The 24,433-nt window shown below is 35.6% G+C and overlaps 1 protein-coding gene across 14 annotated transcripts in view; it reads right to left on the bottom strand.

Moving 5' to 3' along the window:
- Positions 1–24,433, bottom strand: part of DNM2 (dynamin 2) — a 166,714-nt gene that overhangs the window by 72,536 nt on the left and 69,745 nt on the right. For 8 of the 14 annotated variants that reach the window (XM_087926047.1, XM_087926050.1, XM_087926051.1 and 5 more), the window contains exons 9-12: positions 10,467–10,534; positions 9,059–9,197; positions 5,249–5,335; positions 2,073–2,143 (exon numbers count right to left, since the gene is read on the bottom strand). In XM_087926047.1, the coding sequence (XP_087782173.1) occupies positions 2,073–2,143; positions 5,249–5,335; positions 9,059–9,197; positions 10,467–10,534 (365 nt within the window). Of the gene's footprint in view, positions 1–2,072; positions 2,144–5,248; positions 5,336–6,083; positions 6,223–9,058; positions 9,198–10,466; positions 10,535–24,433 lie in introns of all 14 variants that reach the window. The other 6 variants (XM_087926048.1, XM_087926052.1, XM_026716748.2 and 3 more) reach the window with 1 other exon arrangement.

The raw sequence follows: 24,433 nt of genomic DNA, 5'->3' as shown, positions 1-24,433 counted from the left end.
ACCAGATTGATAGAATTAGAATCTTTTTCAAGTTGTAAGGTACAATTAGTTCTCGTTTTGCGACTGCTTCATATAACAACCAATTTGCAGTTAGGACAGTTATGAAATAGTAACTTTGCAACCAATTCTCACATTTATGACCTTCAGAGGTCTGTAAAATAAAAGAAAAATAAAAGCATAAACACAATCAAGAGTTTCACTTAGCAACCACTTAAGAATCAAATTGTCATTGCTAAATAAGGACTAGTTGTATTATTAATTATTGTAATCTACCTCTCACTTTAAAGCCACCAATACATTAACCATAGAGAGGAAGAGGCTTCCCTTTCACTTGAACTCAAGTAGCGCAACTACTATTCTTGAATTTCTAATTTCAAGGCTCACAGTAAACCTGGGGATTTCAAATTCAAGAATAGTTATTTATTTATTCATTCATTAAATTTATATACTGCCAATCTCGTTATTCAGAGCAAATCATATAGTACTGTTACTTAGTTCAAAAATGTAATCAGAGAAGCAATAGCAGCAAACAACATAACAACACTGTTCTATTCTCTAGCACCTTCAATATCCATTTCACTTTGATAACCCCTCTGAAGTTGTGGTTTGCTTTATTTTGCTTCTTGAAAGGATAGCATGGTTATTACATATACATAAATATTATTTTTCTCCCATCTCAACATTATTCAAGTGCTTAACTAAGTATGTTCTGAATGCTATTCATGCAGATACTCACAATCTAGTAATTCAAAGCATGGTTACCATTCTAACTTATTACATTTGTACCCTGCTATTGTTTTCAAAGTTGCATTAAATTTGTATTTTGGTTACTTTTGATAATGAGAGGCAGATTGTTTTTTTGAACTGTTTGGAAATTGGGGAATGGGAAAGTTCCAGGCAATAGAAGCAGGGAAGATACTGAGCCCCATATCCTTTTCTTGTGGGTTTCTTGTAGACACTTTATCCACATGTATTTAATATCTACATGAAGCCAATGTGGGAAGTCATCTATAGATACAAGATCAGCATGTCCTTGAGGCACTAATTATGGTGTTTGGAGACCATTAGTACATCTGGATAGAAAAGAATATGTTCAGGTTCAGGCCTCCCAATTCCAATTATATTCCATCATTGGTTCTAGTTGAGACTCTGTTCTCTCACAGTGTTAGTCCACTGAAGTGGATCATAATTGAAGAAGAAATAGTACGTATGGGCAGGAAGGCTTATTGTGCTCCTTAGTCACTTCTCACTTAGCTACTGCAATGCATTCTACATGGAATTGCCTTTGAAAACCACTTGGAAACTTGTTCTGAATTCAAGCAGCATAGGTAACTATGATCCTTCCTTGGTTCATCCATGTACTTCTTTAACTCTGAGAGCTGTACTGGTTACTAGTGAGATGCATTGCAAGATGCTGGTTGTCGCCTCTCATATCCTTAAAGGCTGGGTGTCTGGCTATGTTTCTGAATGTTCCCAAAGGTACCTGCTCAATAAGACAAGGGAAAATAGAATAGCCCCTTGGATAATTTCTCACAAGGAAATTTATCAATAAGGACTGTGGAAGTCAGTGTTTTCAATTGCTGCTATTTTAGTTTTATTTGTTGCTTTAAGCATGTTTGCAAGTGATAGGCATTATAAGTCACTCAGAGTCAGCAATGATTCGAGTAGCTTGTAAATAATAAATAAAATAAAGTTAAGATCCGAATAAATTTAGAAATACACACTTTTGAAAATGTTCAATAAAAATAGAAATAAAAGTATTACACTTTTATGGAAAGTATAATACTTTTACTCTTATTTTTATTGAACGTTTTCAAAAGTGTGTATTTCTAAATTTGTAAGAGAATAGAACCCAAACCAAAGTGTAATAAAACTCTTTTTATCAATTTCACTTGAACTAAGTCTTAACATCAAAGCTTCTTTACAATTTAAAATCAAGCATTCTTAGTTTCTACTTGATCTAGCTGAAAAAAGATATTTAGATAGATTATGTCTCTGGTCTTCAGTGAAAAACAGAGACACTATGTAGTCTACATGCTTTTCTAGAACTTTATTAGATAGCAAACACTCACTTGGCAAATCCAATGAAGTCTTCATGGTTTGTGTTGATATAGGACAGCTCTATGTCAATCAACAGAAGAATCTGAAAAAATAACGACAAGTTTCTCAGTTGTACACAACATAAATTAAAAATTAACCCATCTAGTCTATCTTTCTACATTCAGAGAAGATGACCTATGAAGATTACCATTTATTTACATACACACATAAATTTAAAGAACACCCAATTCCAACCAATACTGGACACTTAACAAAATAAAAACCAGAACAATAAAATAAAAGAAACAGACTACATGGATGAAGAAAAACATACTGAACAGATTTTATAAGAATACAAATCTTATAGGATTCACCTACCATCTTACGCCAAGTTCTGGGAGAATAGAGAATAGTCAGTTTCTCAGTACCGTCACAACATTAAAAAGGTGGGAAACATATGAATTTCTGATAGAATGCTATTCCAGAGGTATACACCACCATAGAAAAGGCACGATTCCAAAGCCCCAATAGATTTGTTGAACTGAAGTTTTAACCGAAGGGACCTGAAGTGCACCCTCATTGCCATATTATACAGGATGGGCAGAAACAATCAGTGATAAATGGTCCCTAAAATAACCAGGCCATATGCTCTGGAGGGCTTCATCAGTACTAAATAGTACCTTGAATTGCACTTAAAAGCCAGCTGGCACTAATACAGCTTGTGGAGCAATGAAATCACATGGACATACAGTGGAATGCCTATTATTGCCCAAGCTGCTATGTTCTGGACCAGCTGCTTCTAAGTGGTTGCTTCTAAGTGATTTTCAATGGCAAAACACAGTGTAATAGTCCATTTCATTTTGTTGAATTGGGCCCCATTGTTCAAGTCTGTCAAGATCTTTTGAAGACAGCAAAGTCCACATTTTGGAGAAAGAGGACCGCTGGTTTGAAAGAAGGGTCAAAGAAGTCATCTATGTCAAAACGGAATGGCCCTCTTTTAAAAGGGGAGGGGGGAATATGATAGCATCTATCTCCAGTCTACAACACAGTCCTTTAAGCAGTTCCAAGAAGACTCCACACCCATTTGTACTACTCAGGTGATCCTGAGGTCATAGATAAACCTCCAAATGGTCTTAAGTGAGTGGCCTCTCTCAAAGAATGCAAATGACCAGCTGTCTGCAAGGAATATAAATCCTTCCATTCCCCACCATTCAGTCAGAGCTGAAGAAGCTTCTTGGATGAGAAGCGAAAAAGCACTTTTGGGATACCCTACTAACCTTATACCGGCTTGCTGAAAAAATGGCTTTGAAAAAGATCCTAATTTAGCTTGCATTTTTCTCTACTACTGCAGTTGCTAAAAAGGACTACAGGAAAAAAGCAGTGAGCTGGTCTAATCAAGCTTTTTTTTTTTAAAGTTATGGCTTAAAAAACCTGGGTATTCAAGGGAATCTGCACTGCCCTCAAACAGAAGTACTACAAATCCTACTCCATAATCCTAGTTCAGTGTTTCACAATTGTTGAGCATGCTGAGGAGTTGGACGACACATCAAAGTTGTTGAGATAGAAATTATTAATCTAACAGTAATTTTAGCTCACTACAAATATTTTAAAAAACCAAGGAAGAGTTCATTTTTGTTTTAAGAATTACCTTTTCAGTTCTGATCCTTCTATTCTTGGTCAGTCCAAAAGGTTATCTAGAAGATATTCCAACCACAACTGGCCCTAAATGCAAGCTACTCAATGCAAGAAGCCTTGTAAATAAAACACCTGAATTTCTCCTCTTACTAAATACGGCTAAATTCGACATTATATTTGTCTGTGAAACATGGCTCAACGCATCTCTCCCGACTCCATTACCACAGTAATAGACTATCATGTTTACCGATCAGACTGTGAAATCCATAGATTTGGTTTCAGGAAAAAAACTATCATGTAATCTGCAACTCTTACACTGCAAAAACATATGGACTACACAACTTGATCGGTGGTACATGACAAACTACTCCTAAAACTAAAATCTTATGGTATCTCTGGACATCTGCATAACTGGATAGAAGCACTCATGTCAAACAGACAACAAATGGTCAAAATTGGGAGCATCCTATCAAATTCTGTACCTGTCAACAGTGGTGTCCCCCAAGGCAGTGTTCTAGGACCAACTCTTTTCATACTCTACATAAATGACCTTTGTGATCGTATTAAGAGCAACTGCATTCTCTTCGCTGATGATGTAATGCTATTCAACACCAGAGACAATACTGCTACCCTTCAAAAAGACCTTGACTATGTATCAGAATGGTCAAACAAATGGCAACTTCAAATCTCAACAAATAAATGCTCTGTCCTACATGTTGGCAAAAAAAATCAGAAAATAAAATACAGGCTGAATAGTCAAGACCTTCTGATGATCCAAACTCTGTCAAGGATCTTGGAGTACTCATCTCTAATGATCTAAGTGCTAGACCCTACTGTAACTACATAGCCAAAAAGGCATTAAGAGTTGATAACCTAATCTTACATAGCTTTTTCTCTGGTAATATTACACTAATAACTAGAGCATTCAAAACATTTGCTAGACCAATGCTCGAATATAGCTCATCAGTCTGGAACCCACATTACATATCTGACATTAACGCAGTTGAGAAAGTCCAGAAATATTTCACAAGAAGAGTTCTCCATTCCTCTACTCGTTGCAGAATATCTTATGCCACTAGACTCAAAATTCTAGACCTAGAAAACCTACAACTACGCCGCCTTAGGTCCGATCTAAGTATAGTATATAAAATCATACACTGCAATGCCCTACCTGTCAATGAATACTTCAGCTTCAACCGTAACAATACAAGAGCATACAATAGATAAAAACTCAAGGTTAATTGCACCAAACTTGATTGCAGGAAATATGACTTCAGCAACTTCAATGTCTGGAATACTCTACCTGACTCTGTGGTTTCTTCCCCAAACCCCCAAAACTTTAACCTTAGACTGTCTACTATTGACCTCATCCCTTTCCTAAGAGGTCTGTAGGGGACGTGCATAAGCGCACCAACATGCCTACTGTCCCTGTCCTATTGCTTCTTTTATTTTTATTTTTCTTATATGTATCCATGTATTCATAATTATGTTTTTACTTATACCTATTATCTTGTAAGCAATTGACAAAAATAAATAAATAAAAATAATAAAGATAAGGAAACCAACTGTTTACCTGGTCTTTAGTTTTTCCTTCACGTTCTCTGATGTATGTAGTAACAATTCTCTCTGTCTCTTCTCGCAACCTGGGATAGGAACCAAGCTAGGACAATAGGACAAGACATCAGATCTTTGCAGCTTTAAGCACTATTTATACAGACATACAAGAAAAAGGAAGGTCTGGGTTGGGCTGCTTCCCTGTTTTATCACTGGGGAAGGATTGATTTACCAAGTAACCAATTTAGAACAGATCTATTTTAATTTATTAATCTATTTTGACACAATACTTCCCTAATACTCCCCCAATGATCTTTTGAGAAATAGCCCAAGATCGTTCAGGGGTTTAGTAGAAAAAAGGAGCACACAGAAGACTGGCTTCTTAATATCAAAAGGAGTTGATTTTTCTCCTAGAGAAAGTTGTTCATAAAATATTGTATATATTCCAAAGCATCTTTCATGACATACATGTTTAATATAGAGACAATACCTCACAGGAAGTCATGTAAAATGCTCCTTTAGTTCCATTTCAGATCAAATACAACTATAATTGCTATGACCCAAGATACAGCATTATTATAGAACCTGATTGTATAGCTATCCATTTGCAATAAACCACAGGAAAGGAATTTACATCTCAATTAATGAAATGAGTAACTGACCCAAATGAGTCAAGAGAACTAAGCTAATAATTAATTAGAAGAATGGAACTTCATGTAATGTCCATTGCTTCTTATTTGAATGCAATCAGGCTTTCATTTTGTTAGATATCCTATGAAGCCATACTCCTGAAATGTTATCAAGAATTAGGGAGATAGCAGAAAAATGGGGAAAAAAGAGTATAGACCCATTACCTTCTCTGAACACTTTTTAATGACCATGGCCAGCTCTGAGACCACCAGATCAACACACTTCAAACTGGGCTCTTTGAGCTTTATAATCTGTTTTTTCACTATTGCTTCAAAAGCCATATCAGGTGTGAAGAGCCCCGTCCTGCACCATGCAGAAAGTATGAACACAAAGGAGAGATTTTGAAGAATAGAGGGAAAATGACAGAGAGGGAAAAAGAGATTGAAAAGGTTAGTAGTGTGCAAAATGAAAAAGCAGCAGCACTTCCTCAAGAAGTTCCTTCTTGAATTGATAAAATGAGCAGTTCCCTTCCAAATCTTTCAAAAAATTATGCTCCTCAGCAGCCTCAAATCCTGCAGCAAATGGACTGTAATCCAAATGGCGCATCCTTGAAAAGTATTCCATGTGACAATAGGTCTTCAGTAAAGGCACGGAAGTCCATCTTTTACTTGCTATCCTCAAAACTCATGAAAACTGTTTTAGTACAGTGGCAGGGAAGGAGTTATGGCTGCTTCTCTGTGTACCTACAGCTAGCCTGTTTGTCTAGAGCAGGGGTGTCAAACTCATGGTATCTTGTTGTTATCACATGACATATTGCGACCTTTCCCCTTCACTAAACTGAGGGTGGGCATGGCCAGCATGTGATGTATCTGGCCCGCAGGCCGCGATTTTGACACCCTTGGTCTAGAGCATAATCAGCCAACCTATGGTACATGCATTACAAGCGTTACAGAAAAGAACAGAAAGGCTTCAAGGTTTCTGATTATTCCGGAAGCATATTTTTAAGTATTGCTTCACTGAATAGTTGTGCTAGCATCAGCTTTTCGTCTCAAAAGACTAGACTCAAACTTCCTTCAAGCACTGTGTTCTGCACAGAATAATAGCATCTCATACTTAAGGTTTGACTTGTGATTGGCTGCCAATGTCTGAAAGCCTTTTTACCTAGCAGGCATCGAGGAATAATAGTGTGGGGGAGAAAGAAGGGTGCTGGTGATGACTGCCACTTTTGATAGAATTACTTTCCACTTCTGGAATAGATAAGTAGCATCATCACTGGAGCATGAAATTGAGATATTGTTTGTCTAACTGAATAAAAAGACACAAGATTCATGTAACTTACTGCTTTTTCATATCTACATGTATTCTCCAAATATGTCAATTAAAATATTTGTGTAACATGTAAGTTTTCTATGTGCAAAGCAAATGGTTTGAACTAAGAAAAATTCCAATACAATATATAGGCCCTTATATACATCATGGCTGTATCAGTAAAGAAGAGACCTCTTTCAGAAATCAGCACTTCAACTGCATTTCAGTGCTCACAGTTTGCCCAGAACACAGTCCAACAATGATTTTTGGCTATTTAGGTTGAAATAAATGCTACTACTAAAATAATGGAACTAGTAACCAATTCCTCTTTGCAGTAGTAATTACATGTAGGCCTATTTTATCATTCTTATAATCTCTTCATCTGTCATCTTGCCAATACCTGTTTTCAGATTAATAAGTTATTTCCATGCTCACATAAAAATGTCCGATACTCTACTGTTGGGGAAAGACTTCTGTAATGAGTCCCATAGTATGGTATCTCAGTACACGCCAGCTGGGCAACTGCTACTGTAAAAGCCCTGCATGGCATAGGTCCAGCTTACTTTAGGAACCATCTCACCCCCTGGCCTGCCCCACCTGCTCTGGCAGAGGAGGCCTGCTGCAGGCCCCATCAGTCAAGGAATTCCAGCTGGTGGGATTCAGGAAAACGACTTCTCTATCATGGCTCCTGCCCTTTGGAACATCTTATCCCCAGAGATGAGATTGGCTCCTACCCTTCTGACTTTCCACAAGAGCTTGAAGACCTGGCTCTGCCAGATTGCTTGGGGCGCTGATGAAGAAGCATTACACTGGAGGTAGCTAATGAATTAAGAAGCAATCCCACCTCCATGTATTTTGTTCCCTCCCTCCACATCTTTTAACTATAATTTTGATTATGATTTTATCATCATTGTTATTTCTATGTAATTTTTAGAAATATTTGTTAGGATTTTAATGTTTTAATGCTGTAAGCTTCCCAGAGTTGTTTCGATACAAGATAGGCAGTAAATAAATTTAACAAACAGACAGACAGACAGGACAGACAATTGGAGATACTGTTGCATTTGAGTAAATGCAACTTGAAGGACCTTGGACAGCAAGTGCTGGCTTCTTCGCAGCGTATCAACAAAAACGCTCAATACCTTAGTTAGAAACAGATTTAATCTATCACATATAGCACTGCAAAATCAAGCAATGTAAATTACTCTTCATAGAGTGTTCTTCAGTACTTTGCTAATTATAAAAAATATCAAGAAGATATACAAAGAGATCCTGAAATCTTGGTTTGGACAGCTTGCTTTTGAATTCAAAAATATAATCATAGAGGTCAGTTTCCTGAAAAATCAGGTTTTAAATATATGGCCAAGCCAATTATACTGGAATGATGAAATTCCTATTTGAAGGAGACTTTCAGATCAGAGACAGGGCATTACTTCAGCTGCATTAACTAAGGTTAGATTGCTAAAACAACTTTAGCTTTATCTGCCCTGTTGCTATGAAAAAAATTCAGAGAGAGTAGTTGAAATGACAGATCAAAAAGGCATGCACTTAACAGAAAGCCAGGAACCAAGAAGAAATCTGCTTGCTAGTTTGAACAACCTCCAGACAGCTCACAAATGCTTCTGTTTGAGATCAAAGATGAAAACAAGAGAGAACTAGGGCTAACTGAAATGTGATACCAAGATTGTTGTCTGGACCACATAAAGCCGTATTTAAGCATTTTATAAAAATATAGGAAACAGGACAATCTCAACTTTAGCCAATCAAGGTTTTAGAAGAAGTTTGTAGCAATTCCTGGAGGTTGTCTTTGGCACGTTGGGAAAAATAGAATAGTAGAGTTTTAGGTTTTCCCAACTCAGTCAAGTAAGAGCTACAATGGCTAGTTCAATACCTTACTGGTACACTGCCTAACTGTATTGATTAATTCCTGAATAACCAAGTCGACACACTTCAAACAAGGCTCTTTCAGCTTCACCACCTGCTTTTTCACAATGGCTTCAAATGCCAAGTCTGGTGTGAACAGTCCCGTCCTATAGCAACACAGGGAGGATAGAAGAGCATAGACACAGCAGAGAAAAAACAAGTGGGGAGGGGGGAAAAAGAAGTTTAAAGATGGGCAACATTCCAGAATACAATCCCCTCCCATGGCAAGACAGCTTTTCGGTTGCAACAGGCCTCTTCTTTTGCTAGTAATGTTAGTTAAATAATATAGGGATGGAACAAGAACTTCAGAAAATAAAGATTATAGAAAGATAAGAACAATAATATTTGTTGTTGAAAGATATTTTGCAAACTGAACGTGTAATATGCTTGTTCATAATACTTTTATAATATCTTTGAATATAAAAAGGAAGTGCCAATTATGTATTTTAGGAGAAAAAAATTCCCCTTACTAATGAGTTTAATAATTAGAAAGTGGAAGTGTAAAAAACAGCTAGCTATAAAATAGATCATAATGGATACTTTTACTGGGTCAGAGGAAAAAACTGTTGTGGAAACAATGGATTTTGCTTGCTGTTGCCCCCAAAGCAGCTAGGAATAACAGGAAATAGTACTTTACCTTTCTTGTGTAATAGCAAGAATCACCTAACCTATACATTCCAATTACAGCTTATTCTTTAAAAAAACAATTCCAGAGTAGCAATCTATAAATATAAACCAATATCTCAAAATCAACACTTTTCTGTCAGTTACACCTTCATCTGCAGTAGAAAAAAATTTAAAAAAATTGCTAGCAGGGAGGGAATCATCACGTAAGTACTATGCCATTTCCCTTGCCCTCCTGTTATAGCAGAAATTAAAAACTTCTCAGTAGATTTACAATCTGATGTCCCAAGCTTTTTTCATCCTCCCCTCTAGCTAAAATGGATTAACAAGACATTGTAGTTTAGGTTTGTGAATCTCTAGTCATGCCAATATGATAATCATAATCATCAGTTTGGTTTAGTGGTTTAAGGCACCAGGCCAGTGGCCCAGGAGAACATCGTGAGTTCTAGTCCTGCCTTATTAAGGGCAGGAAAGCTGGCGGGTAACTTTGGGCCAGTCACTCTCTTTCTCTCTCAGCCTAATAATATTGTTCACTGCTTTGAATTATTTATTAAAATAGTAAAGGTGGGATAAAAATAAATAATGTTGCAGCAAAACATTCTCATCAACATTTTTCTTTTTGATTTCAAGATAATAGAAAACATTTTCAGTAGCAAGCGACTTCCCAAACTATCAGCTGCTTTGGATGCCCCAGATAAGTATCATTATATACATTTTATGCCATGAACATTCAATTCAGTCTGAATACTTGCCTTATACCATGGATGTTTTTGATTGCATAGCTGATTTCACGTCGCAAATCTTTCTCATCGAACTCCATCTGAAAGAAAAATGCTGATGTATAAACAAAAGACTTCGCTTTTTCTTCCATGTGCAGATCTTTTCCAAAAATAACTTGTGAAGTCATGATTGATAGCCATTTTATAGTGCAAACTTATGTCAAAATACAAGACCTGAAGATATAATAAGAAAGAGCACTAGGTGCTCACCATAATAATCAATGGAAAGAGAGCATCCAGAAATTAGTAGCTCCTCTCATTCAATATCAGGGATAAATTCTGTTTCCATCTAGTGGGAGGAGGACCATTGAATTTTATTGTATATTTTAGCATCTATATACTCTACTCTTTAGTCAATATTCAAGTCATAGCAATGATGACTAATTCTTAAGATTTCCTGGCATAGGATGGTGAATTCATATTATGACATGGCACTCGAAAGTTGGACAGCCCCAGTGTAAGGAAGCATATTATGCACCTGTTCTTTAAAACAGAGCTTGGAAATTTATCTGGATCCATAGACACGGTCTTCAACATATAGTTGAATGCTTTAATTGCCTCTTAATTCCATTGTGAATTTATCCAATTCTGCACAATCCATTATTTTTTGTGTCAAGTCTTCTTCAGATGGCATCTTTTCCTTCTTCCATCCCTGTGAGAAGGCTATTCTCGCCAGTTATGATATATATAATGATGCTCAATTTTCCCTTAATTATTCCTAATAAGAATATTTCCGGTTCGAGTTCTAATTTGTGATCTGCAATTTTTTAATAACCATCTTTGTACCCTCATCCAATATTTTTTAACCTCTGGACACTGCCACCACACATGGAAGAATGTTCCTTCTTTATATTTACACTTCCAACATTCTGCTTTGGTGTTTGGATACTTTTTGGCCAGTCTTGCTGGGGCTAGGTGCCATCTACAAAACATTTTATATTGATTTTCTTTAAAAGCTGTTGACAATGTCAATTTACAGTTATCGGTCCACATTTTTCCCAATCCTCTAAATTTATATTATGCCCTACATTTTTTGCCCAGCAATCATTGATCCCTTTACTATTTCCTCTTCTAATTCCACTTCCAACAAATAGTTATGCATCCTTGTTATAAATTTTATCTCCTTGCCTGTCAAAATTTGGTCCAGTTGTTGTTTACTATCCCTTGTTCTTCTAAGTCTTTCCTAAATTTTGTCTGAATTTGTAAGTATGGCCACCAATCTATAATTATATTTTGTTCTTTTATCAATCATTTTTAGATTCCCCTGATTGTCTAATAATTCTTCATATCTGACCATTTTCCTTATATCCCTCATATTAGGGTGTAATATCACTTCCATTGGTGAGATCCATTTTGGTATCTTCATATAATGTTTTTTTTTAACCTTTTCCCAGGTTTGCAGTAATGATTCCCTTATCAAATGTCTATGGAAGCATGAATGTGTCTTGGTTTTTTTGTCCCATAGGAAGGCTTATTGATGAAGTTCTATTTAATTTCCAACAATGCAACATTTCATATATAAATAAGAGCTAATCTAACACGATAGCTAGATCCGATATCTATAAAACATAGGTAAAATAATTTAGCACAGGTCTTCAATAAAATCATTTAGCACAGGCTGTCCCCCTCCCTTCCCCCTTCTCTCTCTGTTTCTCTCTCTCTCTCTCTCTCGCACACGCACACACACACACAGGTCCATGGTAAAACTGTCTTCCATGAAAGTAGTCCCTGGTGCCAGAAAGGTTGGGGATCTCTGAATTAGACCATGCAAGAGAGCCCTTTTAAGGATTATGTATTAATAGAAAAGCACTAACTTAGCTCTGATCCTAAACCAGGGGTCCCCAAACTTGGCAACTTTAAGACTTGTGGACTTCAACTCCCAGAATTCCTCAGCCAATTCTGCTGGCTGAGGAATTCTGAGAGTTGAAGTCCACAAGTCTTTTTTTTAAATAATTTTTTTTATTTTTTAATAACAAGATAAACATAAACATACATAACAAAATAAACATAAACATACCACAAAAAACATAAAAATATCCTTCTTCATGAATTTACATACAGTGCATCGATTGGTTTACCACTTTTTTTTGTGCATTCATTTCCTAGTCACTAGTATAATTATATTACATAATAGCTCATATTATCAATCAATAATTATATAACCTAATATCATCACTAAAAAAAATCATTTATAATTTTGTTAATTCATATTTTAACGAGATAACTATAGTTTGCTTAATTTATTTTGCAATAAATCATAAGATCATACCAAATCTACCTTAATAATGTTTTATAAAAATAATATTAAGAAAAAAATTTTTTTTTATGCTAAATCTGAATATTCTATCATTATGTTTTATTATCTAACCATTGATAAAAAAGATCCCAAACTTCATAAAATTGTTTATCTTCTTGTTCTCTGATTTCAAATGTCAATTTACTCATTTCAGTACAATCCAATATTTTCTTAATAATTTCTTCTTCTGATGGGGTTTTCTCACTCTTCCAGTTCTTAGCAAATACAATCCTAGCCGCTGTTAATATATTTACAATCAAATACTTCAAATTTTTATTATATATATCAGGTAAGATTCCCAATAAAAAAATCTCTGGTTTCAAGTCTATATGTGTCTTTGTCATTTTTTCCAACCATATGCGAATTTTAGTCCAATATTTTCTAGCGTCCTCACAAGTCCACCACATATGGTAGTGTGAGCCAGGTATCTGATGACATTTCCAACATTTTTCAGATTTGTTCTTAAATAACTGCGATACAGCTGCAATCTTGGGGCTCTGAGATTGCAGCTGATATCTTCGCCCCTGGTCGGTCCTAATGGACCTAAACCGTCCCGTAGAGACGGTGATAGTAAGGGGCGCGTTCTGCTTATCCCAGGGACATCGCAAAGTCCCTGGCTGATCCAGAAGAAGCCCTTTTACCATCGGCGGAGAGGCAGCCATTAGGCTGCTGAAGCTGTGACAGCTCCGGAAGGAGAGGCTGAAGGAGAGTGCATCGGCTGGCGAGAATTTTTTTTTTTCTCAGGGACTCAAGGACACTCTAAAATGAGAAGAATCCTGTAAGACTTTGGTCAAAAACTGATGAAACTGATTTAGCGGCGATTTCTTAAAGAGAATGTCAAATTGAGGCTTGGCTTTTTACTTTTACTTTTGCTTCCATTGAACTTCCATTGTGATCTAGTAACTGTAACTAGACTGGTTTTTCCTTTTATATTCACCTAATTTTTCTTTCTTTTCCCCCCCTTTTGACTGCTAATAGTTTTTTTTTAGAATAGAGGCTCCCTTTAGTAATTTTTTTTTCTTAAATACATATATATACATGTATATTTCCCTTTTTTTATTAGGCTTTTTTGGGAAAGAAGGGGGAGTGGATTAAAGAAACTTTGTAACACTGCCAACTAGAGGCTTGAAGATACTTTATTGAAAGTTGAAAGAGCTGTGAAGGAATTCTTTCTCAAGGACACTGGAACTTGATTAGATAGAGGGAAGAACACCGGAGAATGTTTTAACAGGTGTTCTTTGGAACTTCTATTATTGACTACTTGAAGTTTGGCTTTGGAATTTGTGGAAAAGCCATAATAAGAGCCTTGGATAACTAAATAAGATGCAGTGTGCTTTCTTTCTTATCTTTCTTTAGCTGTTTCATCCCTCCTCCTTAACCCCACAGTATTTTGTAATATGTGTATATCTATTTTCTTTTTCTTTTGTTTGACTTTATTTTTAATTTTTAAACTTACTTTTTTTTTAAAGGGAAAGCCTCAGAATAGTTTTCCTTTTTCTATTTGCTTATTGGTATTTTTGCCTTTTCTATTTTCCATTTCCATTTATTATTTATTTTTATGGTTATTTTTTTTATTTTTTGAGACCCTATAATTGGACTAAGGTGTGAAGAACCTGAAGAATTCTTTCTCTTTCCTTTTCTTTTTTTTGATCATTGCTTTTTAATATTATTGGGTCTTACTCTCTTTTTCTTTTTTACTATTCTTAATTTTTATTTTTGAATCATAATTGGCCATTTTACAACAGGGTTAAGGTTTAGAAGAACCTGAAGAATCTCCTCCTTTTTTTCTTTTTAATCTTCTTTTTCTCCTTCTCTTTTTAATCCTGGATTCTTTATTTTTTACTGGCTTTTTAAAAAAATGTTTTTCTTCTTCCCAATTGGATTATAATTGGCTACCCTATTGATTGGATTAAAGGAGCTTAAAGATTCTGAGTTATACAAATGAGTAAGAAAACTTTACCTTCGGGCAGTTCAACTTCTGCTCCTGCTTCTCCATCAACTGGAGGACGACTATCAATAATGGCGAAGCAGGATAAAGTACAAATGGATCTAGCGATGATTATACAAGGAATACAAGAACTCAAAACAAGTATTGATCAAAGAACAGAGAGTATTGAACAAAGAATTGCAAAGACTGATGAAAAAATTGAAAACTTCCAACAAATGATGGCGAAACAGGAGGAGAGACTCCAAAAAATTGAGGAGAAAGATAAACAAAGAGATGATACAATTGGAAATATTGTTAGCAAATTAACAACGGTGCAACAAGATATATCTGGGATGTTGAAGTGGGAGATGGATAGGTCAGAATTCTATCTCAGATTTCAAAATATTGAGGAAGAAAAAGGACAAGATTTGGCGGCTGTAATGATAGAAATTCTGGCTGGAGCTTTGGAGATAACAGAGGAAAAGATGATGGACGGAGTAGATGAGATATATCGTGTTTTCACAAGATATGCGATGAGGAATAAGCTACCAAGGGAGATCCATGTCAGATTTACTAAAAAGACTATTAAAACACAAATATTACAAGTTGCAAGAGATAAGGGGTTGAAATATAAAGGTAAAGAGATTATGGTTTTAAAACAAGTGCCCAGGAGAGTGAGAGAGATGAGAAGAGAATATCGATTTTTGACCAAAAAATTATTGGAAAAAGACGTGAATTATAGATGGTTGATCCCAGAAGGATTAATGTTTATATGGCAAGAACAGAGACACAGAATCGACTCAATTGAGAAAGCAGAAATATTCCACAACAAATTTTTTGGAAGAAGAGAAATAGAGACAGAAAAAGAGACCATTGCAATTGAGCCTCAAGAAGACCAGATGAGACCGGGGAAAGAAGGTGCGGTAGGTGGACAAATGGAGACCAAAGAACATCGTGAAGTAAGATCCACAAGAACTGTTAGACCTAAATATAAAACATAACCATGGAGGAAAAAAAATTGATTTCTATGAATATAAATGGATTGAACTCAGCTATTAAAAGAAGAAAACTCTTTCATAAATTGGAGAAGTTAAAATTTGATATAATTTGCCTACAAGAAGTACATATTAAAAAACAACATCAACGATTATTGGTAAGACCAAAACTGGGAAAAAAATTTACTTCCTTGACTAACTGTAAGAAAAGAGGAGTGGTCTTGTACATTAAAGAAACTATTGCAGCAAAATTGGTTTATACTGATGAAGATGGAAGAGTATTAATGGTTGAAATAGTGGATAACAATATAAAAATATTACTTGTTGCAATTTATGCTCCAAACGATAAACAAGAAGAATTTTATAAAAAGTTACATATGAAATCAATTGGACTGGACCATGTCAATATAATTATGATGGGAGATTTTAATGGAATTGTAGATAATAAATTGGACTATACAGCGACAGCATTAAAACAAAATAGAAAGACTCTCCCTAAATCCTTTTTTAAAATGGTAGATGAATTAAATTTAAAAGATATATGGAGAGAAAGAAATGGTAAAACGCAGCAATATACTTTTTATTCAAATAGACATTTATCATGGTCCAGAATAGATATGATTTGGACCTCATCAGAACTAATATCTAACATTCAAGAAATAAATATAGAAACGGGTATATGGGCAGACCATAACCCTATGACAATTAAATGGAAAGGACAAAGAAGAAGATCTAGATGGACATTAAACAACGCTATCTTAAAGGAAAAAGACTTTACACAATGGATGGACAAAGAATTGGCTTTTTTTTTCATTGAAAATAAAAAAGAAGATACTTCAATGCAGAATGTTTGGGATACAATGACGGCATATGCGAGAGGATTAATAATGGATTATACAAAGAAAAAGAATATTAGGAAGAGGCAAACTACTAAAGCTTTAGAAGATGATTATAAAAAACTGGAAAAAGAATTGCAGAATATGCTACAGAAAAAAGATATTAAATTCAAAATGGATATAATTAAACATAAGATGGGTCAGGCAGAGAAAGAGGAATTGGCACAAAAAATTAGAAGTGCTAAACAGAACTATTTTGAAGATGCAAATAAACCAGGTAGATGGCTAGCATACAAATTGAGAAAGGAGAAAGAATCTAGGAGAATAGTACAGTTAATAGATGATCAAGGCCAAATGTGTTATGGTAATAAGGAGAAAAAGATAATTATCCAAGACTTTTATGGACAATTATATAAACAGGAGGATTTTGATGAGGAAAGAATTAAGCTTTATCTACAAAATGCTAACCTACCCAAGATATCTGAAGAGACTGAAAAAATGTTAAAAAGTACCATAACAATGATGGAACTAACGGAAGCATTTAATAGGCAGAATAATGGAAAAGCACCAGGCCCAGATGGGCTCCCGGCAGAATTTTATAAAACATTACAAGAATCGTTGAGCACTCCATTGTTAGAAGTTATGAATGAAGCCATGTTAAATAAGAAAATACCCAAAACATGGTCAGAAGCTTATATCACACTTATTCCAAAAGAAGGGGCTGATCCATCACAAATTAAGAACTATAGACCTATTTCTTTACTGAATGCAGATTACAAAATCTTTGCCTCCATCTTGGCAGAAAGGCTCAAAAGATACCTAAATAACTTTATTCATCCTGACCAGAATGGATTCCTGCCAAGGAGACAAATTAGGGATAATATAAGGGTAATTCTGGACACTTTGGAATATTACGAGGCACACCCTGAAAAACAAATGGCTTTGGTATTTTTAGATGCCCAAAAAGCATTTGATAATGTGAATTGGAGATTCATGTTTTTGTTATTGGAACAGATGGGCTTTGCTAAAAAATTTATTCAAGCAATAGAAGCCATATACGACAAACAAACGGCGAGAGTGATGATAGAAGGAGATTTTACAGATTTTATTAATATAAGAAAAGGCACAAGACAAGGATGCCCATTATCACCTTTGTTATTTGTATTGACTTTGGAAGTGCTGAATAGAAACATTAGAGAGGATCCAAATATAAAAGGAATGAAAATTAAGAAGGAGGAATTTAAATTGCAAGCCTTTGCAGATGACTTGGTTTTTATTTTGGAAGATCCTCTAGGAACAGCTTTAAAGCTACTGGAAAAGATAGAGATTTATGGTGAGATGGCCGGCTTGAAAATAAACAAAGATAAAACAAAGATCTTGACAAAGAATATGTTACTAAAACAAAGAGATGAACTGGAAGATTTAAGTGAAAATTCAAGTTACGAATAAGGTTAAATATCTGGGGATATATTTGACGTCAAGATGTACTACATTGAAAGAGAATAACTATATCAAACTTAAACAACAGATAGCATCTGATTTGAAAAAATGGGAAAACCTACAATTGTCATTGATAGGTAGAATCTCAACAATCAAGATGAATATTTTACCCAGAATTTTATATTTATTCCAAACCATACCAATCAGGCTTGGTAAATAAAATTAAATAAAATTGTGTTGAAGTTCATATGGCAAGGTAAGAAAGCCAGAATAAAATTAAAACTTCTGCAAGATGCTAGAATTAGAGGAGGTTTTGGCCTTCCGAATTGGGAGTTGTATTACCAAGCTGCAAATTTAATGTGGGTTAAGGATTGGATAACATTAAGAAAGACTAGATTGTTGACACTAGAGGGGCATGATTTATTACTGGGATGGCATGCTTTTCTGTGGTATAAGGGAACTAAATCGCAAGGCTATTTTAGAAGGCATTATATAAGGGAGTCTTTATGGTTGAATTGGGAGAAAATTAAGAGAAAATGTTATTTGAAAATCCCAGTCTGGTTATCAACTATTGAAGCCTTTTCTTATCCTATAATATATGAGAAGGAACAAACAGTTAGATATGGGGAAATATTGGATGAAAAGAGTGAACTTAAAACAATGCAAAAACTAGAAGAACAAGGCATAAAGATGAATTGGTTTTCATATGCGCAAATACATTCAAGGTATCTTATAGATTCTAAAGCGGAGGGATTTTATGATAAATTGACTGATCTAGACAGGATCTTGACAGGAACTGATGAAAAAAATGATTAAAAAATTATACACTTATTTGTTGGAAATTTTATTAGAGGAGGAACAAGTTAAAGAAATGATGATTGTTTGGGGGAAGAATTTTGGATATGGGATTGATTTGGAGAATTGGGAAAAATTGTGGTCTCAAAATTATAAAATGACAATGTCAACAGCTTATAAAGAAAACTTGTATAGGATGTTTTACAGGTGGCATTTTCCCCCGACAAGAATTGCAAGAATGTTTAAGAAGTCCACAAGTCTTAAAGTTGCCAAGTTTGGAGACCTTTGTCCTAAGTGCTAAAGGTGCTGCATATAAAAAAACAGAGGAGCTCTGATCAACTATTACAGCCACATTTTGGATCTGAGTGGAGGTCCTGGGAAAGGTGTCAGAATTGTTGAGGTAATTCCCCGTTAGGAGAATGAGCACATACAGGGAGACGTATTTGAGAGTAGTGTTTGAATAATACACATACAGCACACAGATACACTGTACAGTAAATGTAGGTTTTTACTTCCAGAAACCTTAAGCAAAGTCCAAAATAAGCAATCCAAAGTCATTCACAAGTAAATCAGTCAGTTTTCAATCCAGGGGTAATCCAAATATCAAAGTCCAGTGTCAAAAAACAGTTCAGTAACAGACTTACATCAAATCCAGTAATATCAGTCAATTAGAAGATATGGAGCAACGGCAATACTGTCCAACAGAAGGAAACAGAGATACACTCACACTCTCTTCTGAAACTCAAGACTGAAACAACCCAGGTTTCTGGCTCCATCTTATGGCCATTTGAGGAACCACACCCAACTACAGTTTTGCATTTTCTTAAAGATGCAGTTTTAAAATGTCTATCCTGGTTTATATACTTCTAACCCAAATACCTGTTAGGTGACTTACATTCCTAACATTCTCCCCTTTTGGGTAAGACAATATATACAACCTTACATTCTAAGTCCATAATCTTCACAGCACGCCTTATGCTTTATAGAGCCTTGGGCCTTTGTAAAATGATCTGCTATATTGTTTTCTGACATACAGTATTCTAGCTTAATCATCTTACTTTGCACACACTGTCTCACATTTAAATATCTTAAATCTGTGTGTTTCGTTGTTTTAACAGCAATATTTGAAGCCATCTGTATTGCTGATTGGTTATCTTCGTAAACAACAATAGGATCTTTTACATCAATTCCCATATCAATCAATAATTGTTTATACAAAACTAAATCTGTACATAATAAAGACAAACATGAGAATTCAGCTTCCATTGTTGACAAACTTAGATGTTTCTGTCTAATAAATCTCCATCCAATCAATGCTTTTCCCAATAATACAGCAGTACCCGATGTAGATTTTCGTGTATTTATGTCTGTAGCAAAACTTGCATCAGCACATGCAGTCAAATTCAGTTCATCTTTTGGCTCCAAATACAATGCATAATGCATTGTTTGTTTCAGATATCTTAACACACGTTTAGCAGCTTGCTGGTGCCTTTCAGTTGACTCAGCGTTAAATCTCGCTAATTGATTAACACTGTATGCGATATCTGGCCTTGACCAATTACCGAGATAAAATAAACTACCAATCAAAGATTTGTTCTTATCAAAAACAGGACTTTATATATCAGTATGGCTAAACTCCTGGCTCATTGGTGTCTTAGCCGGTTTACAAAGTTCCATTTTAAAACTTTTTAGTAATTGGTTAATTTTATCTGCCTGTGAGATCTTGTATCCTCCTCTAGTTCTATCTATCTTTAAACCAAGATATTGTTTGATTTCTCCTAATTGTTTTATCTTAAATTTCTTTTCCAATAGTGAAATTATCTCAATAGCTTCTTGTTCAGTTTTTGGTGATTAATGCTATGTCATCAGTAAATAATAGCAATAATGAAATCATACCATTACTTTCTCTTTTAAACAAACATGGATCAGCCATGCCAGCTACAAAACCTATTTTAGTTAATTCTTTAACTATACATTGGTTCCACTCATATCCTGATTGCTTTAAACCATAAAGACTCTTTTTCAATTTCCAGCAATCAGTTGTATTATCATTTTTAATACCTAAAGGTTTCTTTAAATATGTAGTGTGTTGCAATGGTGCATGCAGATAAGCTGTCTCTACATCCAAATGATTTACAATGTATTTCTCCTTAGCTGCCCACACTAATGCTACCCTTAATGTAGTAGCCTTCAGACTAGGTGCAAACACCTCATCATAGTCATTTGCTGTCTGATTAAACCCTTGTGCTACTAACCTGGCTTTATGGGTAACAGTCCCATCTACACCAGTCTTTACTTTATATATCCATTTACATCCTATGGCATGTTTGCCTGGTGGTAACTTAACATTTTCGTATACATCCAGTTTTTTTAAAGATTCCAGTTCCTTATCCATTGCTTTCTGCCAAGCAGCCTGATCCTTAGCAGGAAACAGTTTTAATTCACTATAATTACTTGGAACTGTATTCACTTGGCATACAACACTAGCCTGATATCTATCAGGTGGTCATGTTACTCGGGTTGAACGTCTTGGTAATACAGGGCTTACTGGTGGACTTTCCTGTGCCACCTGCTCCTGTTCTTCTACCTCCTTCTGTGCCTGTCCTACTACTTCCTCCTATTCTTCCTCTTTAATGGCTATTTGGGGTTTACTGGTTTTATCTTTAGGGACTATTTGGGTGTCAATAATAATATCATTGCTGGATTCCTGTTCCAGTTTATCCCACCCAACGTGCTCAAGAAATTTTGCATTAGCACTGCAATAAACATGAGCTGTGCCTTGATCCCAAAATCTAAATGATCTATGGTTGGCCACATAACCCACAAAAAATAACTTCTTAGCTCTATGTTGCCCTTTCAGTCTTACTTGTGAGGGAATATCCACCCATGCTAGAGCTCCAAATGTGTGTAGGTAACTTAAATTTGGTTTTCTGCCATGCCAACCGAGTGAATGGCAATTCACCAAGATGTTGTATTAACTACATTGTTTAAAACATGGTTACTACACATTATGGCTTCACTCCACAGTGTTTCAGGAAAACCTGAATCAGATAACATAGTGCGAGCCATGGCTTGTAATGTTTGCCCTCTTCGTTCTACAAATGAATTATGTTGTGGTCTGTAAGGTGCAGAACGTTTATGCTCGACACCAGCCAATTTCAACATAGTTTGGAATCTTTTGTTAACAAATTCAGTCCCATTATCAGTTACTAAAGTAATTACTTTACTTTTCATTTTTCTCTCAGCAAACCTTAGCCAGTTAAAGAAATGTTGGAATGTTTCTGTTTTGTTTTTCATAAGATAGCAGAAACCGTACCGTGAGTAATGGTCCATAATACTCAAAATATAACAGGCACCTCCTAAACTTGGTTTCTTAGGACCAATTATGTCAGCAAAAACAACCTCTAAAGGTTCTTTGGTCTTAAACCCATTAAGTCTGTTTGCTGGAGTAACCTTACTCTTTTCTTGACTACAAGCATTACAGTGTAAATACTTGCTACAGGGTTTCAATTTTACTCCCCCTGCCAATTCAACAGTTTGTTTGAGCATTTTGAAATTAATGTGCCCTAGACGTCTATGTAATAAATGTATACATTCATCATGTGGCTTAGCATTGTTATAAACTGAGTTAGCCATCTGCAAGTGGTCATTATGTTATTACATATAAATCATTCTTTAAAGTAGCAGTGACACTTTTACCCTCTTTCTCTATTATACAGTTATCTCCCCTAAAGGTTACTACATAACCAATATTAACTAAAGCCCTTACTGACAGCAAATTAAATTTTAGTTTAGGTATATATAACATAGTTAAATGTTCATTTATACAAGAACAATATGCAGTACCTTCACCTGATGCATTCATCTTCCATCCATTTGCCAATGATACATGTTGTTTACTTGTGGACAACTTTACAAACCTGTTTCTATCTTTAGTAGTGCATTGTGATGCTTCACTATCAACAACCCACAAATCATGGTTTACAGTTGAATTGCTAGACATAGCTAAACTAACATTCTTCCTAGCTTTCTGATGATTACCAATATTCTGTTGTTTTCCCTTCTTACAGAATTTAGCTATATGTCCCCTAGCCCCAAAAGAAAAACATTTCCTAACAGTATAGGCAGTTGAAGATAAATCCTCTTCTTGTGGTTGTTCCTTCCTCAGTGGGTCCCTATCCAGTCGTCTTCTTGCTTCTTCTAACAATCTTCCAGTTATTTCAGTCAATGTGAGTTTATCTCTGGGCAGGACTTCCAGTGAAGATACGTAATCATCATAACTTTCATCCAATGAGGAAAGAATGATGTAAACTTGATGCAGCTCTGAAAATATTCTTTTTCATCTAGCTCTTGAAAAGTTCTTTTCATGAAGTTTAAATGAGCTAACATATCTCCACCTTTTAGAAGACGTGCTCTAAACAGCTTATGTGTAAGATGTATGTGTGCACCTATACTGTCACGAACATAAATCCTCTTCAATTTCCCCTAGCAGCACCTAGCAGCAGACTCTTCTCCACAAATATGGACTAGCTGCTAGTCACTCAGTGTTAGTCCAATTATACAAAGAGCTCATTCGTTGTTCTGTTTAAAGTCAGCAAGCTTCTTGGCATCATCCTCATTAGCTGGATCCCAAGAATTTACATCCGGTGGGTCTTGAACTACATTCCATAAACCTTCTTTACGCAGAAGTAGACTGCACTTCATAGACCAGGAAACATAGTTTGTTCCATCCAACCGGGTTATCAGTGATAGACATGTTGAAGTGACTTGTGCCATCTTTACCAGGATAGTAACCCACAATTAAACAGTAAACAGCTGTCTGTTTACAGTACTGTGTATTCACACTAACTCTCAGTTATCTGAGCCTGGTATGGCCTGGGCCCATAACCAGTGTTGAGGGAATTCCCTGTTAGGAGAATGAGCGCATACAGGGAGACGTATTTGAGAGTAGTGTTTGAATAATACACATACAGCACACAGATACACTGTACAGTAAATGTAGGTTTTTACTTCCAGAAACATTAAGCAAAGTCCAAAATAAGCAATCCAAAGTCATTCACAAGTAAATCAGTCAGTTTTCAATTCAGGGATAATCCAAATATCAAAGTCCAGTGTCAAAAAACAGTTCAGTAACAGACTTACATTAAATCCAGTAATATCAGTCAATTAGAAGAAATGGAGCAACGGCAATACTGTCCAACAGAAGGAAACAGAGATACACTCACACTCTCTTCTGAAACTCAAGACTGAAACAACCCAGGTTTCTGGCTCCATCTTATGGCCGTTTGAGGAACCACACCCAACTACAGTTTTGCATTTTCTTAAAGATACAGTTTTAAAATGTCTATCCTGGTTTATATATTTCTAACCCAAATACCTGTTAGGTGACTTATATTCCTAACAAGAATAATACTTAGAAGGGACCTTGGGGGGAACCCTATACCATTTCAGAGAAATGGCTGTCCAGTCTTTTCTTTAAAACCTCCAGTGTTGGAGCACCCAGAACTTCTGGTGGCAAGCAGTTCCACTGGTTAATTGTTCTCACAGTCAGGAAGTTTCTGCTTAGTTTTAGGTTGCTTCTCTCTTTGCTCAGTTTCCATCCATTGCTTCTTGTTTTGCCTTCCGCTTCTTTGGAAAATAAATTGCCCCCC

The sequence above is a fragment of the Pseudonaja textilis genome, chromosome 2 (assembly GCF_049901715.1).
Source record: "Pseudonaja textilis isolate UNSWEBS1 chromosome 2, rPseTex1.2, whole genome shotgun sequence".
Taxonomy (NCBI): Eukaryota; Metazoa; Chordata; class Lepidosauria; order Squamata; family Elapidae; genus Pseudonaja; species Pseudonaja textilis.
The sequence above is the reverse complement of the archived record's forward strand: the minus strand, read 5'-3'. Positions and strand labels throughout refer to the sequence as shown.